Raw genomic sequence first — 22,604 nt, 5'->3', positions numbered from 1 at the left:
CTCACTATGACAGGAACTGACAGGAAGCGCAGCTGAAAAGGGCAAAACCTTCCAAAGTGCCAAAATGTTCTCTACTGCTGTGTGCCCGTTCCACATGTTTACTAAACCATGTGATATTCTGACCACCTTAATATAAACACAGTCAGGACTGCCATGCACTCTTCATGCACAAACAGGGACCACAAATGTAGGCTGTACCTGCCCATTTTCTCTACTAGGCACTTCCCTAAAGATTAAAAACATGAAGAATAGCTGGGCTTACTTCCTTCATGGCTATAAAAATCAAAGTTTTCAGAGGCTAAGCAACACAAGACAAATCAAAAAACAGCTGACTACCCAAAATATTTGACTGGTGGACATCCTCAGCCCTTGGGAAGAAATAAGAAAAAAAGAAGGAAGCCTGATGGCTACAACAAAAAGCATTGCATAAGGCCTTAACTATGGTCCCAGAAAAAGGAAAACCAAAGGTTCAGGCAACCTGTAACCCAGAACATATGTCCCACATCTTCCATGTATCCTTCTGAAGATAAGACACCTGACAAGACAAACGAAAGAAAATGCTGCGCAAACAACTCACCATGCAATTCTGAGGTGAAATTTTAATTGCACAGAAATAAAGGCCTTCAGCTTTATCATTACAAAAGCAGTTTTACCTTTCTCCTCTTGCATGCTTGAATTTCTCTTGATTGCGCAAGTGAATACATCACTTGATTGTGCAAGTTCTGGCAAGGTGACATTTATTCAGCAAATATATATGAAAGACTGAATTTCTAAAGTTACATGTATAAATGCAATCATATGCTTTCCTGCCATTATTCCAGGCTGTCACTTAAATACCATCCCTCCAATACAACTATGTATGAAAGATGAGCTCTCCAGTGAGCACATAGATTTGAAAGGCACCCTTTTCTATAGCTGGATATATTACATATCCAATTTCATATTTCAACTGGATGTTCATAAAAGCCTCTGATGAAAATGTATGGGGCAGAAGCAAAATGGCATTTCACACAGGAACATCTAAGTCCTAGCACTGTATCTTCACAGAATCACAGTGATCATCGAGTCCAACCCGTCCCACTGAAGCACATACCCTGTAATAGGTCACACAAGTTGACATCCAGATAGGTCTTGAATATCTTCATAGAGGGAGACTCCACAACCTCTCTGGGAAATCTTTTCCAGTGCTCTGTCATCCTTATTGTAAAGAAGTTCTTCTGCATGTTAGTATGGAACTTCCCATATTCAAGTTCTAGGACACTAAGACAAATGACAAGTTTGCTTTAACAAAAGCAAGTGTAGAGTCTTGCATCTGGGGAGGAATAATTCCATGCACCAGTACAGGTTGGGGGATGACCTGCTGGAGGGGAGCTCTGCGGAAAGGGACCTGGGTGTCCTGGTGGACGACAGGTTGGCCATGAGCCAGCAGTGTGCCCTTGTGGCCAAAAAGGCCAATGGCTTACTGGGGTGAATTAAAAAGAGCGTGGCCAGCAGGTCAAAGGAGGTGATCCTCCCCCTCTACTCTGCCCTGGTAAGACCTCATCTGGAGTACTGCGTCCAGTTCTGGGCTCCCCAGTACAAAAAAGACAGGGATCTCTTGGAAAGAGTCCAGCGGAGGGCCACGAAGATGGTGAAGGGCCTGGAGCATCTCCCCTATGAGGAAAGGCTGAGTGAACTGGGTCTGTTCAGCCTTGAGAAAAGGAGACTGAGAGGGGACCTGATCCAGGTCTATAAATATCTAAGGTGAGGGGGGCAGAATGGCGAGGCCGGAATCTTTTCAGTGGTGAGTGGAGACAGGACAAGGGGAAACGGCTGGAAACTGCAGCATAGGAAGTACTGCACAAACATGCGCAAGAACTTCTTTACGGTGAGGTGACGGAGCACTGGAACAGGCTGCCCAGGGAGGTGGTGGAGTCTCCTTCTCTGGAGATGTTCAAGACCTGCCTGGATGCCTACCTGTGCGACCTACTGTAGGGAACCTGCTTTGGCAGGGGGGTTGGACTCGATGATCTCTGGAGGTCCCTTCCAACCCCTACAATTCTGTGATTCTGTGATTCTGTGACACTACTCCTTGTTCCATTGCTACATACCACCAAAACAAGAGCGTGGCCTCACCCATTTGCTTCCCACCTCCCTTAAGATACTTATAAGCATTAATCAGGCCCCCTCTCAGTCTTCTTTTCCCCAAGCTGAACAGACTTAGGTCACTCAGCCTTTCCTCATATGGGACATACTCCAGGCCCTTCATCATCTTTGTGGCAAGCACATACCTTAACAATATCGAGAACCATCTTGCAGACGAGTAAATGAATCATTAGTCAAAGAAAAAGGAAAAGAAACAACAGAAATATTAAGTTATAACATGGTATTTTCCATCCTTTCTCTTTCAGTGGCTTACAGAGCATTCTGGTAGCAATTCCCCTACTGTATTATTTAATTTCTTTCTCCATATAGATTGTCATTCAGAAGCCATTAAGCAGAGAAAACATTAAGAAGACATAAACGAATGATGACTGAATGACAATTCATTTATGTCTCCATCCATACATTGCAGCTATGTATGCTGGATAATCCAGATTGTTCATCCAGGAAGTATTATGAAAACCCATCGCTTTTATTTGCTAATATACCGAGAGACTTAGAGAACAACTGCCTTGCTCTAAGTCAACACTACACACTTCTGGAAAGCTCCTAAGCTTTTTGGGGCAATTCTGGAAATTTCCTGGCTTGTTTTTTTTTTGCGCATGCACTCACAAGTTCTACTCTCAACTGCCTCAGATCTAATGCATCTCTGAGGCCAAATTAAAGTATGATACAATTCTGAGATCTTCACCAGCAACAAAATTTACCATTGGCATCTCTAGAGTTGTTTCTCAGTACTTAAGCGTGCCTCTCCTTTTCAGTAAATAGAAAGGATGTACCCAGCAGTTGCCAGAAGAAAGTTGAGACTGATGTTTGGCTGCTGCTCTGCTTTGGTTACTGCTATTAATTATGCACAAATTCCTTCAATTTTCAAGGCTTTATGGATGTCTCAATTCCCTAGTTTCACTCTGCTGCCCCTTATTAATGTTTCAAAGACTTGCCTGCCTCAGGTGGTCTTTTCCTCTGTTTTGAGCTATGCTGTTACTAATGCAACACCTACAGTCCCTGTGGATCCTGCTCCAGGGATATCTGCAAGGAGGACAGAGCCAAGCCCATAGCATCCTACAGGTGCAGTCTTTCTGAAAGTGTTCTTGCATAATGTAGGTCTGAATTCAGCCCTTGGTATTTTTAGATAGCAAAATGAGCTGAAACACCTTTCATTACAGAAGATGAATTGCCTGAATCAGTTCCCATCAGGTGTGCATGAGGGCATCACATAAAGTTGATCAACACCACTCATACAACCACTCATCTACCATACAATTAAGGGGAAAATCCCCAAACGGCTCAGCCTACAGATTTGCACAGGAAATGCAATGGAAGTACAGCAACATGTTTCTTCTCTAATTATTTCCTGTTTACGCAAAACCCAGCATTGAAGGGATCCAATCACAGTAATCACCACAGTAGCTAAGCACTGCACAGGTTAATTAAATTTTGCAAAGAGAGGTGCACCATGCCTCAAAGGCCGCCCTCCTTCAAATTCCCCCTGTTCTTGGCTGAAAGAAAGACGTTCCAATACACAATCCCATTCACAACTCACTATTAAGTATGCTTAGGTTTAGCAGTATTTACACTTGAGAAGAGTTACAAAGAGAGAGCTAAAAAGATGACCCAGAATACTGCAAATTCCTTCTAGTCTTGCAGAAGATGGCAGTCTCAAGTCCCTTGCTCCTGAACTAATTTACCTACCTTTTGAGATGCTGACTGGAGGGGTTGGTGTTTTCCCACCACCACCTCAGGCTCATCCTCCAGAATTCCCACTTATTTCCCAGCTACTTATATTGCCTAAACAACATTGGCTTGAACTAACTGTAATAAACAAACATGCAATAGTTCTAGCAACAACTAAAAGGTACAGAACTAGCTGATCCATTCATTTTTATAACACAACTTCCTAACTTGTATCCTATGAAAAAAGGCAACTGGTTCTAAATACATCACAAACCTGTGCTTCTTCTCTCCCCACGCAGGCAGTTCTGCAGGTGTAGGACTAGGGGAAAAGATAACCAGTGCCCATATGCAAGAGTTTACAGCAAGAGTTGTCCACCATTCTGCTGAACAGTATTATCTTAATTCTGTAGTGGGCACTCTAATCTGTGCCTGATCACCTGTTATCGCTGAAGGATAGCTTGTGTAAACTTGGATGTATGATTTTATCATCTGTTAAAAGGCTTCCACTTAAAGTCAGAGTTATGTCTGCTTCTACAGCTGACTATCATGCAAAACCCCATGAAAGACATCCAGATTTCCGCACACCATGTGCTGAAGTTTCTAAGCTCTTAGGGATTGGCTGATTTTACCCTCTGTCTGTAGAAAAACCTTTGCCTTGAGAAAGACTGCTGCATCTATATTTGCTCTGCTATGCTATGTACAGTTAAAGCAGATATTATGGTTGCATCTATGGAGAGCAAAAGAAAGGGAGAAGCACTAAATAAAGACAAAAAGCCTTGATGTAAAATGATGAGTTCACAACTGAAGAGTAATTGCATCAGAGATTAGCAGTTAGTAGAGACAGCATGACTGGAATAACCTAAAAGACAATTGTGAATTTGGAGAGCATTTTTCCCCAAGGTGAGAACATTTCACATATTATTAAAAGCTGAAATGGTCCTGTGCTTTTTGCTTCTGGAAGTCTATACTTCATGCTTCACTTCCTACCTACCTGGCTTAGAACCTGGTCCTGATTCATCAGTCCTCTCCCCACAAAGCACTAGACACATTACAGAAGTGTTTATCAGTTTTGTTTAAAAACGAAGCATCAAAAGACTTTTTCAGCTGAACAAATGAAAACCTGAAAAAGGCAAAGAGCAAACAGTGAATGTCACAGAGATGCAACAGTAACAACGGGAATGAAATAGGTTCAGCCAGATGAGTTTTGTCACGCACATCTTAGCCGCGAGCTTTAAGCAGTAAAAAACACTGTAGCCCAATGTGAACTAATAAACCAGGAGGAGTTTGGAGGCATACTGAATTATTCTTCATTAGCAGAGAAATAAAAAGGTGCTAATACCTGCAGAAGAATAGGTCTTGTACAACTTCTGTAAAAACTACACAGATCTGATGGAAAGTATCCCAAGTGGTGCTTCCACTTGGTGCACAAGTATTTGTCACGTCCAGGGAGCAGTCAATGGAGAAAATCTGTCAGATGCAATTAACTGCAAAATGACTGCAATACATCAGCACCTCTTTGTGTAAATATTTGCTTGATTTCAAAGACTAAAAGATATTTACTCATAAATCAGTTAAATATATAAATCCCAGGATTTGTACACATTACTTCAAGTTATTAGAGAACAAAAGCTGATCCAAGGAAGGCTAGCAGGCACTTAATGTGGAATCAGAGACAGAAAAGCCTGACAAAATATATAGAAAAATCATAGGAGGATTACATCCATAAGAGAATCAAATCTAGGTATGCATTTGAATCCCTTTTGTAAAATCAGCACCCTGTTATATGGCTCATGGTACAGAAGATAATTTGTCCTATGGCATTAGGGGAAGCTTTGCCTCAACCAAGTGTGGAAGGGCTGGGTTTGCTAGCTCAAACACTAGGTCAGAAACATGGCAGCCACAGGTGCAGACATAAAAGCTCCTTTTGCACATGTTTCTGATGTCAATCATAAAAGGTATAACTTGTAAGAGATGAACTGTCATCTGGAAGATGCTCTCTGATAGCTTAGCTACAGTGATACAGCAGCAATTCTCAGTAAGCCAGGAAATCATGAATAATTTTAACTTTAAAGCTGATATGCTGCCTCTATTTTTTAAATAAAGCAGGTGTGTATGTAATGCGCATTTACTTTAAAATCTGACTTACAAGATCAAAATGTCCATATCCTGGAGTACCACTAAATCCAAACTAGATTCATTTTTAATCACTGCAAATCAGGATGGAAACTGTCAGCTACTAGAGGGCAGATTAAATTTTAATATAGTTCAGAAACTCTGGAACTTACAATTGAATTGCTGGAGAAGCATTCTTATGCCAAAAGAAGTTCAAATGAAACAGAAAAAAGCAGCGGCTGATACTTATTCTTGTGCTGTAACCAGCAGGATGTTTCTCCCTGGGAACCTGAAGTGGGCTGGAAGCACCCAGAGCTGAGTTTCATCTCGGTGAACAGGGCTCTATGGTCTGTTGGACAGCTTCTTACACCTCCTTGGCTAGCACACTGTTTTATGCCTCATTTGAGTCAGTCCAAATCTGCTCCCTTCTCTCTACACCTCTGCTGGCCAGATGCAGTCACTCTTTCCAAAGTCAGCTGCTGATGCTTCTACGACTATGTCAGTCTATCTTGTGAAGATGGTTTTGAATTTTAGACCAAATACAGTGCTGAAGTCTACACTGGTTAGCAGAAAGAAATTCATCCAAGGATATGAAAAAAAAAAGAACTCTTTCAATGAGCTACCAAGTCTGAAGCTTTAAAAAGCATCAACAGACTACATAGGCCAGTAAATAGTAGTGGATTAAACATGAACGCTAGAGGTCTATTAAAGTCATTAAAATTAACTTGTTAGCCTTAATAACAAGTAACTGCATTAAGATGTCTCAACACACTTGTAAAATAAACAGCTGGAAAATCCGGCCTAAGAGAGAAGTAATATATGGATGCTTTCCCATCTCTGCCCACAGCCCCAAGCATCTTCAGGAGGTACCAATCGCTTCCTTGTATCTTAAATGAAAAGCTGGATGGCCTGACTTGGGCAAGGGAATGGATATGGAGTTCTGGTTCCCATTTTCACTCCTAAAATCTGCATTGAAGCAGCCATTCATGCCCCAAACTTACTGCGTAGCTGAACAAGAGAACATCAAAACACTGCCGCTGCCTGGGGTGGAGGAGAGATAGAAGAGAGCAGTGCCATTGCTCACCCTGTTGTGGGACACAGCACTATGCTGAAAACAAAGCCCATATTACCCATTCAGAGTACATAACACCACTGACTGATAAAGATGAGATGTCTTTTCTAAAGCTCTCATATTATTGTCTGTTCCAGGGCTGGTTTCTGTTTGGTTGGGTAAAATGAATATAAATTTATCATTTACAAATAGGTGGTGCCAGATTTTCTTTGCCAGTAAATATACCACAAGAACAGAGGAAGCTGAAGCAGAGAAGGACTAATTTAATGGAGGACATGCTTTGGTCATCATTTTGTCCTCACTGAATGGGCTCACAGTGCCAGGCACTGCTTTTGAGAATCATTAAGAGTAAGTGGAAAGAGTATGTATACCCTCCTTGTACTGTTTACAAATATATTTGGTACAGTGCATATTCAGAATCAATGACAAAAATGTAAATCCAAAACGGAGCAAAGTTGGTCCCAGGTACTTAGTATTGTCACTGAAATGCCTGGAGGGCTTTCAGTTTGAGAAGGCAACAGAAATGTTTCTGTAGCAGCAATGTAACAGAAGAAAACACCAGAGAAGCTGTGCATTTCATGCCCTCCGGCACTTGCAGAAATTCCAAATCAAAAACGCCAAGACTTTCAAGTCTTGTATTTCTGTTTGCAAATGCCAGATGTCCCTGGTTTGACTAAACCTGCAATACCCACATCTGCAATAAGCAGTACCATAAATACAGGTTAGCATAATAAAAAAGAACTGGTGTGCAGAGGTCATAACTTCAACATAGACAGAATTTCAAAGGCATCTTCAGTGCTGAATTACACTTGGTGATGTTGGGGAATGCTGGCTGCCCACTCTTGCTGTGACACAAACTGATGAGCAGGAAAAGGCAAATGGGAAGAGCGTGCTTCATTTACAGCAATGCTGCTGTAAGGTTATCCTTCCTGTGTGGTACAAGCTCCTGGGAATGGGTATGTAATGCTCTTTGATCCATGAGGAAAGAAGCTGTCTGCTAACTAGCTTCCCGGTAATTGACCATGCAATGTCATTCCTTGCATGAGGACTGCTGGTAAAACACTGTACATCATCTGACCAAAAAAAAAAAAAAAAAAGAATGGTGACTTGGGTGACTTGATCAGAAGACACTGAGAAGACAAGACAGACAAAACCAGCTGGGATACCCACAGACATGATTTAGGAGCCTTGACTCTTAAATTGAAAAGAATTGAAGTTGTAATTGTCTTTGCGTATCAAGCTGGATCCTCAAAGATTTTAAGGAGTGTTGCTTAAGACTAGTATTGATGGCATTTGGGCACATAAACAGGAAACGAGCTGTACTTCCAGATGCACCTAAGCATTCTACATTAAGAGCAGTCATCCTCTCAAGTGGCAAGAGATTCACTCACTCAGTGGCTCTGAGTAGAAGATCAAAGTGGGAAAACAAGCAAGGCTGAAAGGGAGCAGATCACCCAGGGAGAGGAGCTGGGTAAACCTAATCTGGAAGCATCGTGACAATCTTTGATTCGCTATGCAGAGATGGCAGAAGCAGACCAGCAGGGCTCCAGCAGTCCTAAAGCTCCTCCATGCTCTTAAGCCATGCCCAGCTCCTGTGATGCACAGCTTGGAAGCACTTTCACATGAGGACAGCATTGCAGCAAGTGAGAGAGCACAGCAGTCTCTACTGTGGAGTGCCTTCATCCCCTTTACTTGATTGCTGTTGCTCACTTGTATGTTAGCAGTATTAACATTTGTCTTGAAATGTAGACATTTTTCACCACAATCACAGGCAAACACACATACTCTGATCATAGAGTATCCAAGGCACAGCCCTGGGAGCAGAGATAAAAATCAACACAACAGGAAATACAAGGGAAAAAGGCAGCACCAGCATGAGTCAGCAAATGTGGGCAGCCTTGCTGGAAGCAATGCAGGCAAAATGAGATGGGAAGCCGTATCAACCCAGTGACACTCCATCCCTGTACAAAGGCCCCCACTTGCAAGGGGGACAATGCATTTTCATGTAGCTTTGGGGAACGTTTTGCTGCGGATTTCTTCCATTTCTCTGTTTATGTAGAAAAAATAAATCTATACCACGTTTAGAGATGGAAGGGTGATGGTAGAGATCCAGTCACTTGTCACCACAAATACCACGTGGTCTCAGAATTAGCCCATTTGCATTGTAGGCCAGAAAACGCTCCACTGAACCTGTTTACAAATTAGCCTGTGTCCTGGCTCATCCTCCCACAAGCTCTGCAAACTAAGTCACTGACCTTCTGCCTTTGGCCAGGGAATCACACATGGCTGCACCACACTTGCTGGCTGCGACTACAGAAAGTGGTGAGTAGGACAAGGCACCAAGGGACAGAGCTGGGAAGTCTTGCAAAACTCACTGGGCTTCAAGCTACAAGCAAACTTATTGCCAGTTGCCTATTTTTCTGATATGGCACACAAAAGCCATCACTAGCCAGCGTCTCTAAGAAACAGGACCTTGATCCACCGCATAACCCCATCTGCCACATACGTACTTCCCTCATGTGTTGTCCCTCCTCTCCACTGCAGTCCAGCAGGAAGCCCATGGAATGGCAGCCGAGCTCAACTTCGCAGCGCTCACATCACCATCTGAACAAAGCTATGTCTAACATCACCACCATCCCATGTAATCCCACAGACTGGGATGAATCCCAAACATCAGTTTTCACAGTGAGGGTCTTTGAAAGCCTCCAGTTCTCCAAAAGGGCGTGTTACCCCTCTTAGAGCAAGACATACAAGGAATCACTGACATCCCTGGGTTTGCTCAGTGCACAACAGAGGACGCTGAGGGGAGGCCTCATGGCGGCTGCAGCTCCTCACAGTGAGCTCTGCTCTCTGGGAACAGTGACGGGCTTGAGGGAATGGCACAGAGCTGTGTCAGGGTAGGGTCAGGTGGGGGTTAGGGGAAGGTTCTGCACCAATGGACGTGGAACACTCTGTCTAGGGCAGTGGGCACGGCCCTGAGCTACGAGAGTTCAAGGAGCCTTTGGACAATGCTAGCAGACATAGGGTTTGGATGTTGGGCCTGTGTGGAGCCAAGGGTTGGAGTCATTCACATCTTACAGCTTTTACGCACGCTCGGGCAGCCAGAAGACTGCTCAAAGTATGTGAGCCACAAGCCACATGTGTGCTTCCTTGGGCACTAAGTGCCAACAGGCATGTCATCTCCATCTCCTGTTGGCTTGCTTTTAGGAAAGTCACACAGACAGCCTCCAGAAAAGCAGTCAGTTTACTGCCTTCATCAGGCCTTTCTGAGGCTCCACAGGAGGTCATGGCACCAGGCAACGCCATGTCAAGTGGCCCTGGCCATCTGACTGCAGCTGTGGTTGCATGCTCCAGATACAGCAAACACAAGCAAGCCAACCCACTCTGACATCTCCCCCATGAGCAAGGAGCAACAGGGATGCTGCTGTGTTGCCCCACAAGCTGGCTGACATTCAAGGGGCAGGGTCAAGAAAAACACATGCCGGTACGAAGCTTACACCTGATGTGCTTCAGCCTACTGTATGTATCAAGGGCGGCTGTCAAAATTGCTGGAAATCAAAATCTTTCTTTCTTTTAATGTCATATAGGAGCTGAGAAGAGACCTCATGTGAAAGTCAATGAAGTAGTCAAGCTAGCCTGGTGAGATTTTCAGGCACAGTGGCTTCGAGTAGCTCTCAGAGCAGCCCCAGTAGCGGTGCAGAACCACTACTTGCGAGGCAGCTGCTACCATTAGATATGTTACCTAGCTTTCTGTCATTAAAGCATAAAACTCACCTAGCACATGACTGTAAATATTCTGTCTAGACCTTAGTGAAAGGCAAAAGGATACTAGAAAACAGTATCTCTGCACAGTAATACAATGAATACAAGTGTCTCTATTTTTGCAACACCTGAGCTTCTTGAAATTCCACCACAACTCATTCTTGAAAATTCAAGCAAGGAAAATTGACTAAAGATGTCTGAAGCCTAATTCATGTCCCCTTTAAGCAGATGCAACATGATCTAATTTAATGGAACTGGACCTACTCTTTGCCAGCAATAAATTTGAATTGTAACTTATAAGGTCATCAGGAGACAACCAGTCAAGACAAAAGCCTGCAGAAAATTGTAAAACGAAAGCATAGCAAAATACTTGTGGTCTGTCAAGAGGCTCCCTCAATCACATATACCATTTAAATTGATGTAGTTCAAAACTGCTCACCTTACTCATAAAAGTTCAGAGATGCAAGGACCACCCTCAGGATCTTACATGCCTTGCAGGTCTAACCTGGAGCCACTGGCCTTCCACCAGGGAATATGCTTCACGATGTCAAAGCTGCTGAAAATTCGCGGGGACTGCTAAGGCAAGAAGAGAATTTGGAAAACCTAAGGTTGAAATCTATGCTCTCAGCTTTAATGTTGATACACAACAGATATTTTCTTAATCTAGTCCATTTTTCTTTTCAATCAGGGCATACTACTAGAAAAAACAGAGGGGAGAGCACTGCTCACTCACCAGTGTTAGACCTTATAATTATTATTTCTGCCTTGATTGCCTATTTTATCAGCCTGGTGTGCATCTTTCCTATATGTAGACACAATCTCCTTTCTCTTAGTATTCTTCTTGCATCTTTTCCAACTATTCCACTTACAGTAATGACCACTTCAAAATATGCGCGTTATCACAAACATTTTACATACCAGAAGCTACATTACATTTACCTAACACATACAATTTTAGAAACTTTCTCTCTCGTGTTGAAGTCAGCAGAAAATTTATTACAGATTTTACCCAGGATTTTCCCAGCTAGTTGCAGCAATGTGCTTTTTAGCACATGAGGTATGACACAGGCTGAGCAAAGCTACAAACCAGCAGTCTTCTTTTGTTATTGCTCTATTCCAGAAATCAAGGACCATGCAACTACATCTGAAGGCAACATACAAGGGTCGTGCCTTGAACAAGGGCATCTCGTGTGGTATTGGACCCACAGAAATGCAGTATCATGAAGGCAGTATGATTGGCATGAATTGCCAATCCAAGTAAGATTTAAAAATAATGGATTTAACTCTAAAGTGTTTACAGAGTTCTGAAACAACAAATAATGACGTAAAAAAACAAACTTATGCTCTGTGCCCACAGAGCCATTGCAAAACAGAAGGTCGCTACAGGACTGTTCCGGTGTGAGTGGTACCAAAAATAGTTCTTTCTTCATCAGGCATAAGATCAAAAAACAGTATTTAAGCACACAGGAGTGACCAAGTGAGGTGAAAAGCTGAACAAGGTCAGTATCTTGTTTCAGATAGCATCCAACAGCAGTCTTTTATGCAAAAATGTAAGGGGGCAGTGCGCTCAGAAAATAATGAAAACATTCTGCATCTCAAAACTTTTGTTTCTTGAATAACTTGCTTCATCATGGATCCATAATCAATGATGTGTACCCAGTCAGCGTTCACTTAATGCAAATCTGTGATTTCAGCTTCCACCTTGGAAACACAAAAATCACCAGCTGTCAACCAAGGATGATGAAGAAACCACAAGCAAGCAATGAATCTAAACCTAAGCTGTCCAAAAAGTTCTTAGTTACGAACAAACACTTCCCTTAATTGTGATCTGCAAAGACATGAAAAAGGAGTTGGAAAACCAGCCCCTCCAGGGAGAGCAAGAAAGGAAGAAAACCCAAGGCTTTCAGCTGCCTGCGTATGTCATATGTCTGAAACCACAAAACTCCCATTAGTATTTACAGAAGTCCTGCATTTGGCAGATGCACAGAAGAACCGGGAAAATTCCCTATTAAAGCTAAAATAAGAGGAAAGCCAGACTTTGTAAAGATTTCTGAAGAAAACCATTATCTGAACGGAACAGAGCAACAACTTTAGCATCCTGCTTTTGTTTATACTTAGGGGAATTTACTACCATCTTAAGTACCTCTTAACAGCTCTAAATGTAAAAGAAAAAAGAAAACCAGACAACCTTATTAGTCAGAGGATCCAACTCCTCACTAATACCACCTTGGTATTCTTACTGAGATGAGCTAGGCCCACTGTTTCTTCCTCTTAAAATGTTAATTGGCAATCCCCGGGATTGCTCTTTCTAGGTGTGTTTATATGACTGATGGCTCAAGATACACAGGGTAAATATTCACCCTTAATAATACCCTGGACTGACCATAAATTTCATGCCCAGAGGTAAGTGAATTCATCAGATTCCAGAATCAGTGCATTCAAATTGAGACGCCATGATTGTGGATGATGATCAACTTATTTTTCACTCAATTTCCAAGCTTCATATGCTGGAACTAATTACCAGTAAGCTTTAAAATTTCTACTTAAAAGTTATCATCAGAAGATGTCTGAAGCTTTATTGGACTATGTGAAGGACAATTCCTTCCATAAATTTGCAGTTACAAATGGTCCAGGCTTAACAACAAACTGCCTTCTCTCCAATATTAGAACAGTTTCTTACTCTCCGGTTACCACAGTCAAGGAGACAGACTTTGCCCCACATTCTTCCCAAGAATGAAGTCTTCTTCACCGCCACACAAATATAAAGTTGCATGGTATTAGCGTAAAGTCTATGTTTTCTGAATTCTTCTAACACAACTACTCATACAGGTCTTACCATTTCAGAATAACCTCTATGACACACTTAAAACACACAAACAAACAAACAAACATTAATACCTTAGAGAGAAATTGCCTCATATTTTCCAGCTAAGAAACTAAGACACAAGGAACAATTTTCAGAGATGACATAAGCCCCCAACTTTCATTGAAACCATGAGACTTCAGCACATTCTGAAGTACTGTTCCTGGATGATGGATGTGGGTTTGTACTATGGGCTATGTGGGTTTAGGCTATGGCTATGCTCAGTTTGAGGCCAGGTTCCGCCACACTCAGGGATGAATGATCATCACTCCCCTGTATGCTGCACATTGCACAAACTATTGCACGCCCTCTGCAAAGCCCCAGGATCTCTGGCACAAGGTAAAACTCCTTCATCACTCCAAATAACCATTCTCTCTACACAGGGTCAAAGATTTCTTGGCAGATACAAGATCTGCCCATCGTTTCATCACTTTGTGGCATGTATCCTCTGCAACATTCTGGCCGCTTACCCTGGCAGATCAGGTCATGTTACTTTTGGAGCATTTCCACCTGCTCCCAAGTCCATAATTAACACAAGTAAGCCTCGTGGCAATCAAAGGTAAGATTGTTGACCTCACATGAATCAATAAGGCTTGCAGCTAAAGATGCGTAATGGAGAACAGTACAAAGGGCACAAGGAAAGTTGCCATCATGTGCAATTGCTACTTTGGATGGGAAAACAGTACACATTGCCACCTTGGCTTTGTCCCTTGGGACCAGAGTAATAAGTTGCACCAGCGGAGGTTCAGATTGGATAGTAGGACAAAAGAGTGGTCAGGCACTGGCACAGGCTGCCCAGAGAGGTGGTGAAGTCACCATACTTGGAGGCATTCAAGAAACGTAGATGCGGCACTGAAGGATGTGGTTAGTGGGCATGGTACGGATGGGTTGGGGTCAGACTAGATGATCTTAGAGGTCTTTTCCAGTCTTAATGAAGTGACAGAGTTTCTTCCTTGAATTAGACCAGGTGCAAGCACAGACATGTTGCTACCCACAGCACTGCCTGCCAGGATGCCACTAACCTGAGCATCCCTGCAGAGCACCCCACTGGACTGCACCTGCAGCCCACAGAAAGCCCAGGGAATTCTGCACTGTGACACACACTTACGGAAGCGAGAACAGCAGGCTCACAGCACCAGAAGTGCTGGGGGCTTCACTCAGGGATGGAGCATCACTTTGCAAGGCACTCTGTCAGCACAAAGTAAAGGCAAATTTTTTCTGCATCAGGTCAGGACAAGATTCAAGTGGGCTGACAAAACAGTTTACAAAATAAATAAATAAAATAGTATTGCATAGTAGTATTGTATAGCAATACACAGGTGAAGCTGTTGTACTAACAGCTCACGTCAATACAGTCTGAGTCAATAAAAGTTTATTTTACATTTCAGCTAATGCCAACTTACATTTAAAAATAATATTTTAACCTCTGACCACTTCCATTAGAAAAAAAAAAAAAAAAAAAAAAGCATTTAACTCTCTCTTGATTAAGCTTTCAGGAGTGTTTTCTGTCATCTTACTTCATGTACTCCCAGTGGACCCTGTACTACAAAAATCACTCTCAAAACTACAGAAAACTCCACAGGCATTCAAAGTTTACCCCTGAAGCAAAAAAGGAAATCCCAACTCTATATTTTCCTGCATTTCAACAAACTCTGAAGCAGAGCAGAGTCTCTGTGCTCACTTATCAGTCTGTTCCGATTGCCCACACCACCAAGGCACTTGGGGAACCGGTCCAGTGCTTACACTGTTAGGAAAACAGGAACATTACAGCCTTTTCCTTACAAGATGTCACCCCTTTTAATCTCTACATTTATCACTAAGAATCCTGACATGAAATTGAGCTGAGAAGTGCTTGGGCTAGGTTCTTGAGCAAGGTGCAGAGACTGCGTAAAGAGTTAAAAGAATAAATAAGTACAAACATCCCTCTATCCCCAGTGCCACTACAGGCAGCTGTGGAGAAGACATGAATTTCAAACACAAAGCAAAAATTTGAGAGTTCGATAACTGGCCAGACCTTTCTCTGCTGAGGCCAATATTAACAGGACCAGGCTTTACTCCTTAGGGAGCAATAGATGCTCTGATCACAAAGGCTGACTGCATACAGTGGTCTGGGAGGACAGTTACATTAAGTAGAGTAGCAAATGGAGTTATCGAAAGTCCTATCACACAGAATCACAGAATCACAGAATCACCCAGGTTGGAAGGGACCCCAAGGATCATGTAGTTCCAACCCCCCTGCCTAGCAGGGCCACCAAACATACACATTCAGATCAGGTTGCCCAGGACCCCGTCCAACCTGGCCTTAAACCATGCTAGTTGCATTCTGCTCTAATGACATGAACCTAGCTGAAGATGTTAGCTGTGTTTTCAAAAGTGCCAAAGTAATTCAGCATTATGTAACTCTTCCTAAGTGAAAACTATCCGTAGTATTCAAATTTGCATTTGAAAATAATGGCAGTCTCCTAAATGAGTTCATGTTGGCCATTTTTACTAGGTGGCTAGTCCCACAAGTACAGTGTTTCACATATGAAGCAGAAGAGATGTCTTCGCTCTCAGAAGCTTAAAAATTCATGAAGCTGCACAAAAAGAGATGTGCTCAAACTCCGGGAATAGGGTGAGGGAAAGGCCAGTGACTGTTTCAGAGGCAGGCTGAATCTAGAAGTCACCAACACATTTATCTTCAGGATGATATTTCTGTGCCACCATCTCTTCTGTTCTGTTGTTTTCCTCAAGCACACACAGAGACTGAAAATAACTGATCACCTGAACTCTGAAATGACAATGCTGCTGCTCTCCTCTGGCTTCATCCTTGCACTTTCACAGAGGCAGAGTTCTGTGATGATGTAGTACATCAGTCTTTTGCTCAGGAAAGGATGGAGAAAATGCAAAGAGTTGCTATTCGCTAATTTCCATGGCACCAACAGCACTCCGTATCTTCACTCTTTCAGCTTTCTGGCCAGTTGGCACCAGAGAACAGCAGAACGGCTTTCTGGGCACTGGAGTAAATGTAAAGGTAACCTACATTCTCTGAACTTGGTCAAATAAAACAGCCTCCACGGTGAAGAGCAGCTCCAGTGCTGCATTTTGCATCCCTGCCATGGCACTCAAGAGAAAGACAGGGTGACCACAGCATTGCTCTTCACGTTCCCCTGGCATTTTGCAAGCACTCGGTTTCAAAAACATATATAAGGAAGTAGCTTACATCAATCTTAGGCTGCCATACACACATGCCTGGAGTGATAGGCACAGCCTCTTATTTATGATTTCTGCATGAAGTAAGAGGACTTAAGTGGATTAGAGAAGCTTGTTCTGCATTTAGGAAACAAACCTGTCCAGAACGATGGTGCCTGCATGAATTATTAAAAGGGAAGCACATCTTGAAACCCAAATTGGCACACCTTCTGCCTTTCCACATCTATTTTCAATTTGGACTGGAAAAAGAATTATAGCGGGGTGTAAATTTCCCCCAGAATTAGAGGTACTCTCAGTCCCCTGCCACATAAGAATTTCAGATAAGAAAAGGTTAAAACCAGCTTTTCTAATACAAAAGCATTTATACTAATCTAAAGCTCGGAGGTAATTTCACAGTCATGCCTGAGTTGCCAGACTTTCCACAGGGCTTCACTCTGTCCTACAGCTTCATTAACAAAAATGGCCACTTACTACAGCACAGCCCCACAGCATCCTTGGGGAGCAACTAGCTCTGCTTTCATCTTCCTGCTGCCACCTGAGAGCCTGCTGCTGGCTGACAAGGGTTAAAGGAAACAGAGAAACATGGAGAGGGATGGGGGGAGCAGAACCCTGCAGTGTAGAGCTGCCAGGACACCAATGGCTCGGGATGGGATCCCAGAGCTCTGCCGCCGGTGGCGAAGCAGCACAGGAAAAGTTTCTGTGATTTTCGGCAAGCCCTCGCGTGACGTCACCCCAGGCAGATAATCTCAGCGCAGTCAGCACAGGCCTCCTGCCTCCCCATTGGCGAGCCCCTCGTCAGCAGACATCTGAAGATAATTATTATTGGCCAGACAATTATAACAGGAACAACTGTCACTCGGTGCCGATGCCCCAACCTGGCGCTCTGCGGCGCGGCGGCACCCGGCAGGCAGCGCTCCCGCCACCCATCTCTGCCACTTCAGCTCCGGCCACTTTCTGCCGCCGCAGTGCCTGCAGCCAGAATGGCAGCGCTGCTGGCCCCTTTGCTGCATGCCTGCCTGAGCCCGCAGTCCCCTGCAAAATCCACAATTTATTGATTCAAAGAAATGAAGGGCTACAGTAGCATGCACTCTCATGGAGCAGCTTGATTAAAAATAATAATATTCCGCAGATTATTTGCTTCATCTCTTTTCAAAGAAGTTTGGCAGGAGGTAGTAGGACAGCTTGATCCAAGAATTCATTTTAAGCAATAGTTTTAACAAACTTCAGGCTTAATTCTTATCTTGCTGAAATCACAACTCCCACAGCACAAGCATGATAAGATCAATGGGGTGCTGCATCTTACATGAAAATCCACTTATCTGATGGCAGATGGTGGTAAACAACAGACTTCACACAACACAAGTGCAAGTTGCTCCATGGGACCCAATGGACCTAGCAGCTCGTTAGCCTCTCCCAAACCTGTTGTTACTGGTGTGGGGTAGGGGACCAGCTCTGCCCCTGAGACTGGTGGCCTTACACCAATCCTACTGCCATGCAGTAGGGTGGTGGGATGGCACACCAGGAAGGCTTGAAGTTCATGAGCTTGGAGGTACTGGGAATGGACCATTCATTTTACCTCTGCATTCCAACAGCAGCCTCTGTACAGCATAGCTAATGTAGGTCCACGCTCCAGAAAGCCTTCTCACTGTGGGAGGAGGGTCTTCATAAACTGAAAGAGGAATACCTAGGATGAGGCAAGGAGGCCCTCACTCACTGCTGTCACAGCTCTCAGCTGTCAGGATGGCTCCATCCACATTAGCCTCACAGGGAACACCTTCAGAGGCAGACGTGGGAGTGCGAACAACCCCAGCACGTATGTGTGCTGAAGGCAATCATGGGTGTTTGCAATGAGTGAGGTGCCAAGTTCCCCGTGACATTCATTTGCCCTGAAGAGCAGTTTGGAGTGGTAGAATGGAGGCAAAAGAGGCTCAGCCCTGGCAAAAGAGAAGCAGCCATGTTGTCCCTTGCACCATCACACATACAGACCAACAACACTGGTACACAGGGGGGCATGCCACTACCCCAGGACTTTGTGTTCAAGCTTTTCCAGCCTGGCTGGAAAAGTTATAATTAAAAGGGCTTGCTAGTATTTAAACAGTCCAGAACCCAGAGGGTATGTAAAGGGATTAATGCACTGCCTAAATCTGGTCTGTCCTCATTGCAATCAAGTTGAACTCCACTGATGCTCCAAACCCAGAAGCTGCTCAACACTTAGAGCCACTTCCTTGCCTCACATACACTACAGATCTTATTTATTATTATTTTTTGGCCTTGTAAGGCATCAAGAGCTGTTTCTGAGATGGAAGTAAAATAACAAATGCCACACCTTTGGGACTTGTTTACCTACATTTAATGACTAGTAAGAGCATAAATTCTTGCCACAGATTTCTGGGAAGTCCGACCCCTTAGTTCATCCTCCTGTTAAGGAGGAAACAACAGTGTTTATCCCTACTTAATAACTTCATCTCATAGTCACGATGTGTGCATCCAAGTTCTGCCTATTAAGCCAGGAAGGCAAACACTGCCATCAGTGTCAGTGCAGACAAACATACGGAGTAAACCGATGGGAAGTGGGGAAGCCTCCTTGTACAGCCCTTAGCTGCTGTGTTTTATTTGTTAGTTTTTCGCCAACATCTCATGTGCTGGAACAGAACCAGTTCCATTAAATGAGCAAACTTCCATCAGATAAGGATGTATAAGCTAACTTGAAATCTGGAAGAAGCTTCACCAGTATTTTCAAGAGAAGCTTGCTAGGAGAGAGATTGCAGCAGGCATGGCTTCATCTTGTCCCCTGAAATGTCCCTGGGCCAGACTGCTCTTCTCCTTTACTTCTATATGAATCAAACTTACGTATGCATCAGCTCTTTTACTGAGGGTGAAACTACACTGAGACTCCATGCACATGGAGCATCCCATCTCTCAGGCTGCACAGCAGAGCACAGAGTCGATGGCCTCCTCTGTTGGGCCCAGGCAGCGGGGCCTCATGCTGATGAGTCCCAGATAGCTAACTGCAGCAAGCACACAGCCAGGGAGACTTCAGTAACACTGCTTAGCATTTACACAGTGCTTGATGTCTCCCAGACCCTCAGCAAACAGCATCTCAGTCACCAAAGCACCCCACGAGGTAATTCAGCATTACCTCGGGTCTCTGCTGGCTGGGGAAACTGAGGCCCAGGAGAGGTTATGTAATTGTCTCAAGGTCACATAATGAAGAGCAGGAGAACCACGAGGACGACGCACAAATCCTGGTTCCCAGTCATGTTCTTTAATCTGAACTGCATCTCCTGTGGCTCATCCAGCTAATGCATATCTCAAACATCACCCCCTCCAACCTCTTCTACCAGCCCGTCCTATTCTGATGGCAGTTTTCTTCCAGAATGTGAATAAAACGGGAAGCATCCAACACTCTCAGGCCAAGAGCACCTATATGCTGTCACTTCTTCAGAGACAAGAGCAGCATGGGGTACCAACACAAGTTACCCACACTAGCCATTATACAGAGTGCCCATGCGAGTAGTGAGCAATACAGGGTATCCACACGGCTCATCTGCAGGACGACAGGGATACACAAACCACAAGCTGGTCATTTTGCTTATCCTGCCCTTAAGAAAAGCCCAGATGAGACACGGAAGGATTCCGTAAGCCCCTGCCCAAGCCCTACCAGGTACCCGGCACCTTTCCGCCTCCACGGGCACGGGCAGCGCTGCCCTCCGTCGTCCCGCAGCTCCCCGAGCTGAGAGGACCGAGAGGCCATGCAGGACGAGACCGGGTCCCGGCTAAGGGAGTGCGGCAGCGCAGGGCGGCGCGGGCGAGACGCGCCCGGCGAGGCCCAGGCAGGCGGCGCGGCACCGGGACGCGGAGGGCGGCGTGGGCGAGCGGCCGCGACAGGAAGGGGGATCCCGGCCCCCGGCCCTAGATCTCCCCGCACAGCCCGCAAAGTTGATAGCGGCGCGGCTGGAAATGAAGTTTGATGAGGGATCCGGGGCGGGGGGAGCGGGGCCGGGGAGCGGCGGAGCCGGGCAGGTAGCAGCGGAGCCCCGTGCCCGCGCACGGCGCCGCGGGGCCGCGCAGCCGCCTGGGCTCAGCGCCGGCACTCACCAGTTCTCCTGCATCCACTGGATGGCCTCATGCTCGTTGAACTGCTTCTCGAATTCGTATTCCTGCAAAGTCAACACGGACATGTTCATTGGCCCGGTGGCTGCGGAGCCGCTCCCCGCGCCTAAATGCCTCCTGCCGCCTCGGGAGCCGGAGATCTCCCGCCTCCGGCCTGGCCGCCCCGCCTCAGCGGTACCCCAGGTTTAGCATAGCTCCGCTCCCCTCCGCGCCTCTCCTCCCGGGCCCGCCGGTCTCCTCCTCTTCTGCAGCCGCCGCGCCGCGCAGCGCCCGGGGGCGGCGCGGTCTTAGTGCCCGCCCGCCGCCGCCGCCGCCGCCGCCGCCGCCCGGGACACCCGCCCCCCGCCATCCCCCGGCCAGCCGGGGAAAGGGGACACCCTGGACGTGCTGGCAGCCCCCAAGTAAAGAATCACGGGGTGAGACTTATGCAGCAGGGCTCTCCCCAAAACGCCTCACAGCCCCCCGGCCTTTCTGCATCTCAGTTCAGCGTACACCTGCTGAGGCTGCGGGCCCCGCAACAGCGCGGTCCCCGTGTTTCACAGCTCGGCCCGCTCCGGCGTGCTGCGGGAGTGCCGGCCTGCAGGAGGGTAGCCCCGCTTAGGGGTCGCTGGAGAATAGATCTTCACTCACACCTAAGACAGAGACCTGACACAGGGCCATCACCTTCTTGGGGTGTACCGATGTATCCTTCATTTCATCTTTCCTGGCACATCTGCCCCGTGCTGTTGTCACCAGCTGAGTTCCTCTGGCTCCAGCAGAGCCAGCACCCTAGCCACGCTTCTCCCAACAACTCAGTCTCAAGGCAGGGCACAGCCCCTGCTAGCTTTGCAGTCTGAAGGCAGCGGGGTTCCCGCTTTCATGGATGCCAGACACAAGCAGAGCAGAGCCAGCACAGGTCAGCATACCCTTGGCTCTTGTGGATTTCAGTTAATATTGTCCAAGAACAGCAAAAAAAACACAACATGGAGCCCTCAGGATGTAGGATACCAACACCTAACCTGTCTGATGTTTCTATCTGCATTTTGACCACTATGCTCTTGAGCATCATGTGTTTCAGCTGCTCACACTGAAATTGCAAGGCAGTGCTGAATTATTGTTTACTCTCATTGTACCAGAGGCCCTCAGCAGATCCAGGTCCAGCAGTCTTTCCTCGGAGAGATTGCTGTCTGCATAGACACAATGCAGTAGCCTGGGAACACTCCTCTCCCTGCTTTCCACACAGAGAAGGGAAGCTCAAAGCTTTCCAGAACTGCTTCTTGCAGCCACCAGACTGTAGGTGGGGCAGGGTTTTGGCGTTGCGGCCTTCCGTCGCTTTCCTGCTCCTGGTGACTGCCCCTGAAGCTACTCAGGGTCTGGGCAAAGGGAAGGCTCCCCACCATCATTCCAGGAGCAAAGCAGCTCCACAGCATCTCTCTGCCTGCATGACCTGCTCCTGTGCCAGCTCAGCTTCCTGTAGGTTAGCCCCAGCTATGCTACTCCAGCTGAAACATCACCTGGCAGTGCCCTCATGGCATCATGTGCCTGGGCTTCTTCCAATGGTGGGCTCTAGTCATGTGTCTGAATAGTATCTTTAGTACAGGGATGTGGAGAAATCCATTCACAATTCAACAAGCACTATTGTATGTTAACTTGCTTTTGCCAAACGCAACTCTTGAACAATTAAATCTGGACACA

General features: G+C 45.5%; 1 protein-coding gene across 1 annotated transcript in view; it reads right to left on the bottom strand.

The window, feature by feature from the left end:
* Nucleotides 1-21,156, bottom strand: part of ELOVL6 (ELOVL fatty acid elongase 6) — a 66,996-nt gene extending 45,840 nt beyond the window's left edge. The window contains exon 1 of the mRNA XM_042871478.1: nucleotides 20,916-21,156. Within this exon, the coding sequence (XP_042727412.1) occupies nucleotides 20,916-21,004 (89 nt within the window). The 5' untranslated portion in view covers nucleotides 21,005-21,156. The remainder of the gene's footprint in view (nucleotides 1-20,915) is intronic.
* Between the last annotated feature and the right edge of the window lie 1,448 nt (nucleotides 21,157-22,604).

The sequence above is a fragment of the Lagopus leucura genome, unplaced genomic scaffold (assembly GCF_019238085.1).
Source record: "Lagopus leucura isolate 7727_CA_CO unplaced genomic scaffold, USGS_WTPT01 Super-Scaffold_100004, whole genome shotgun sequence".
NCBI classification, from domain to species: Eukaryota; Metazoa; Chordata; class Aves; order Galliformes; family Phasianidae; genus Lagopus; species Lagopus leucura.
This window is presented reverse-complemented; position numbering and strand designations above follow the sequence as displayed.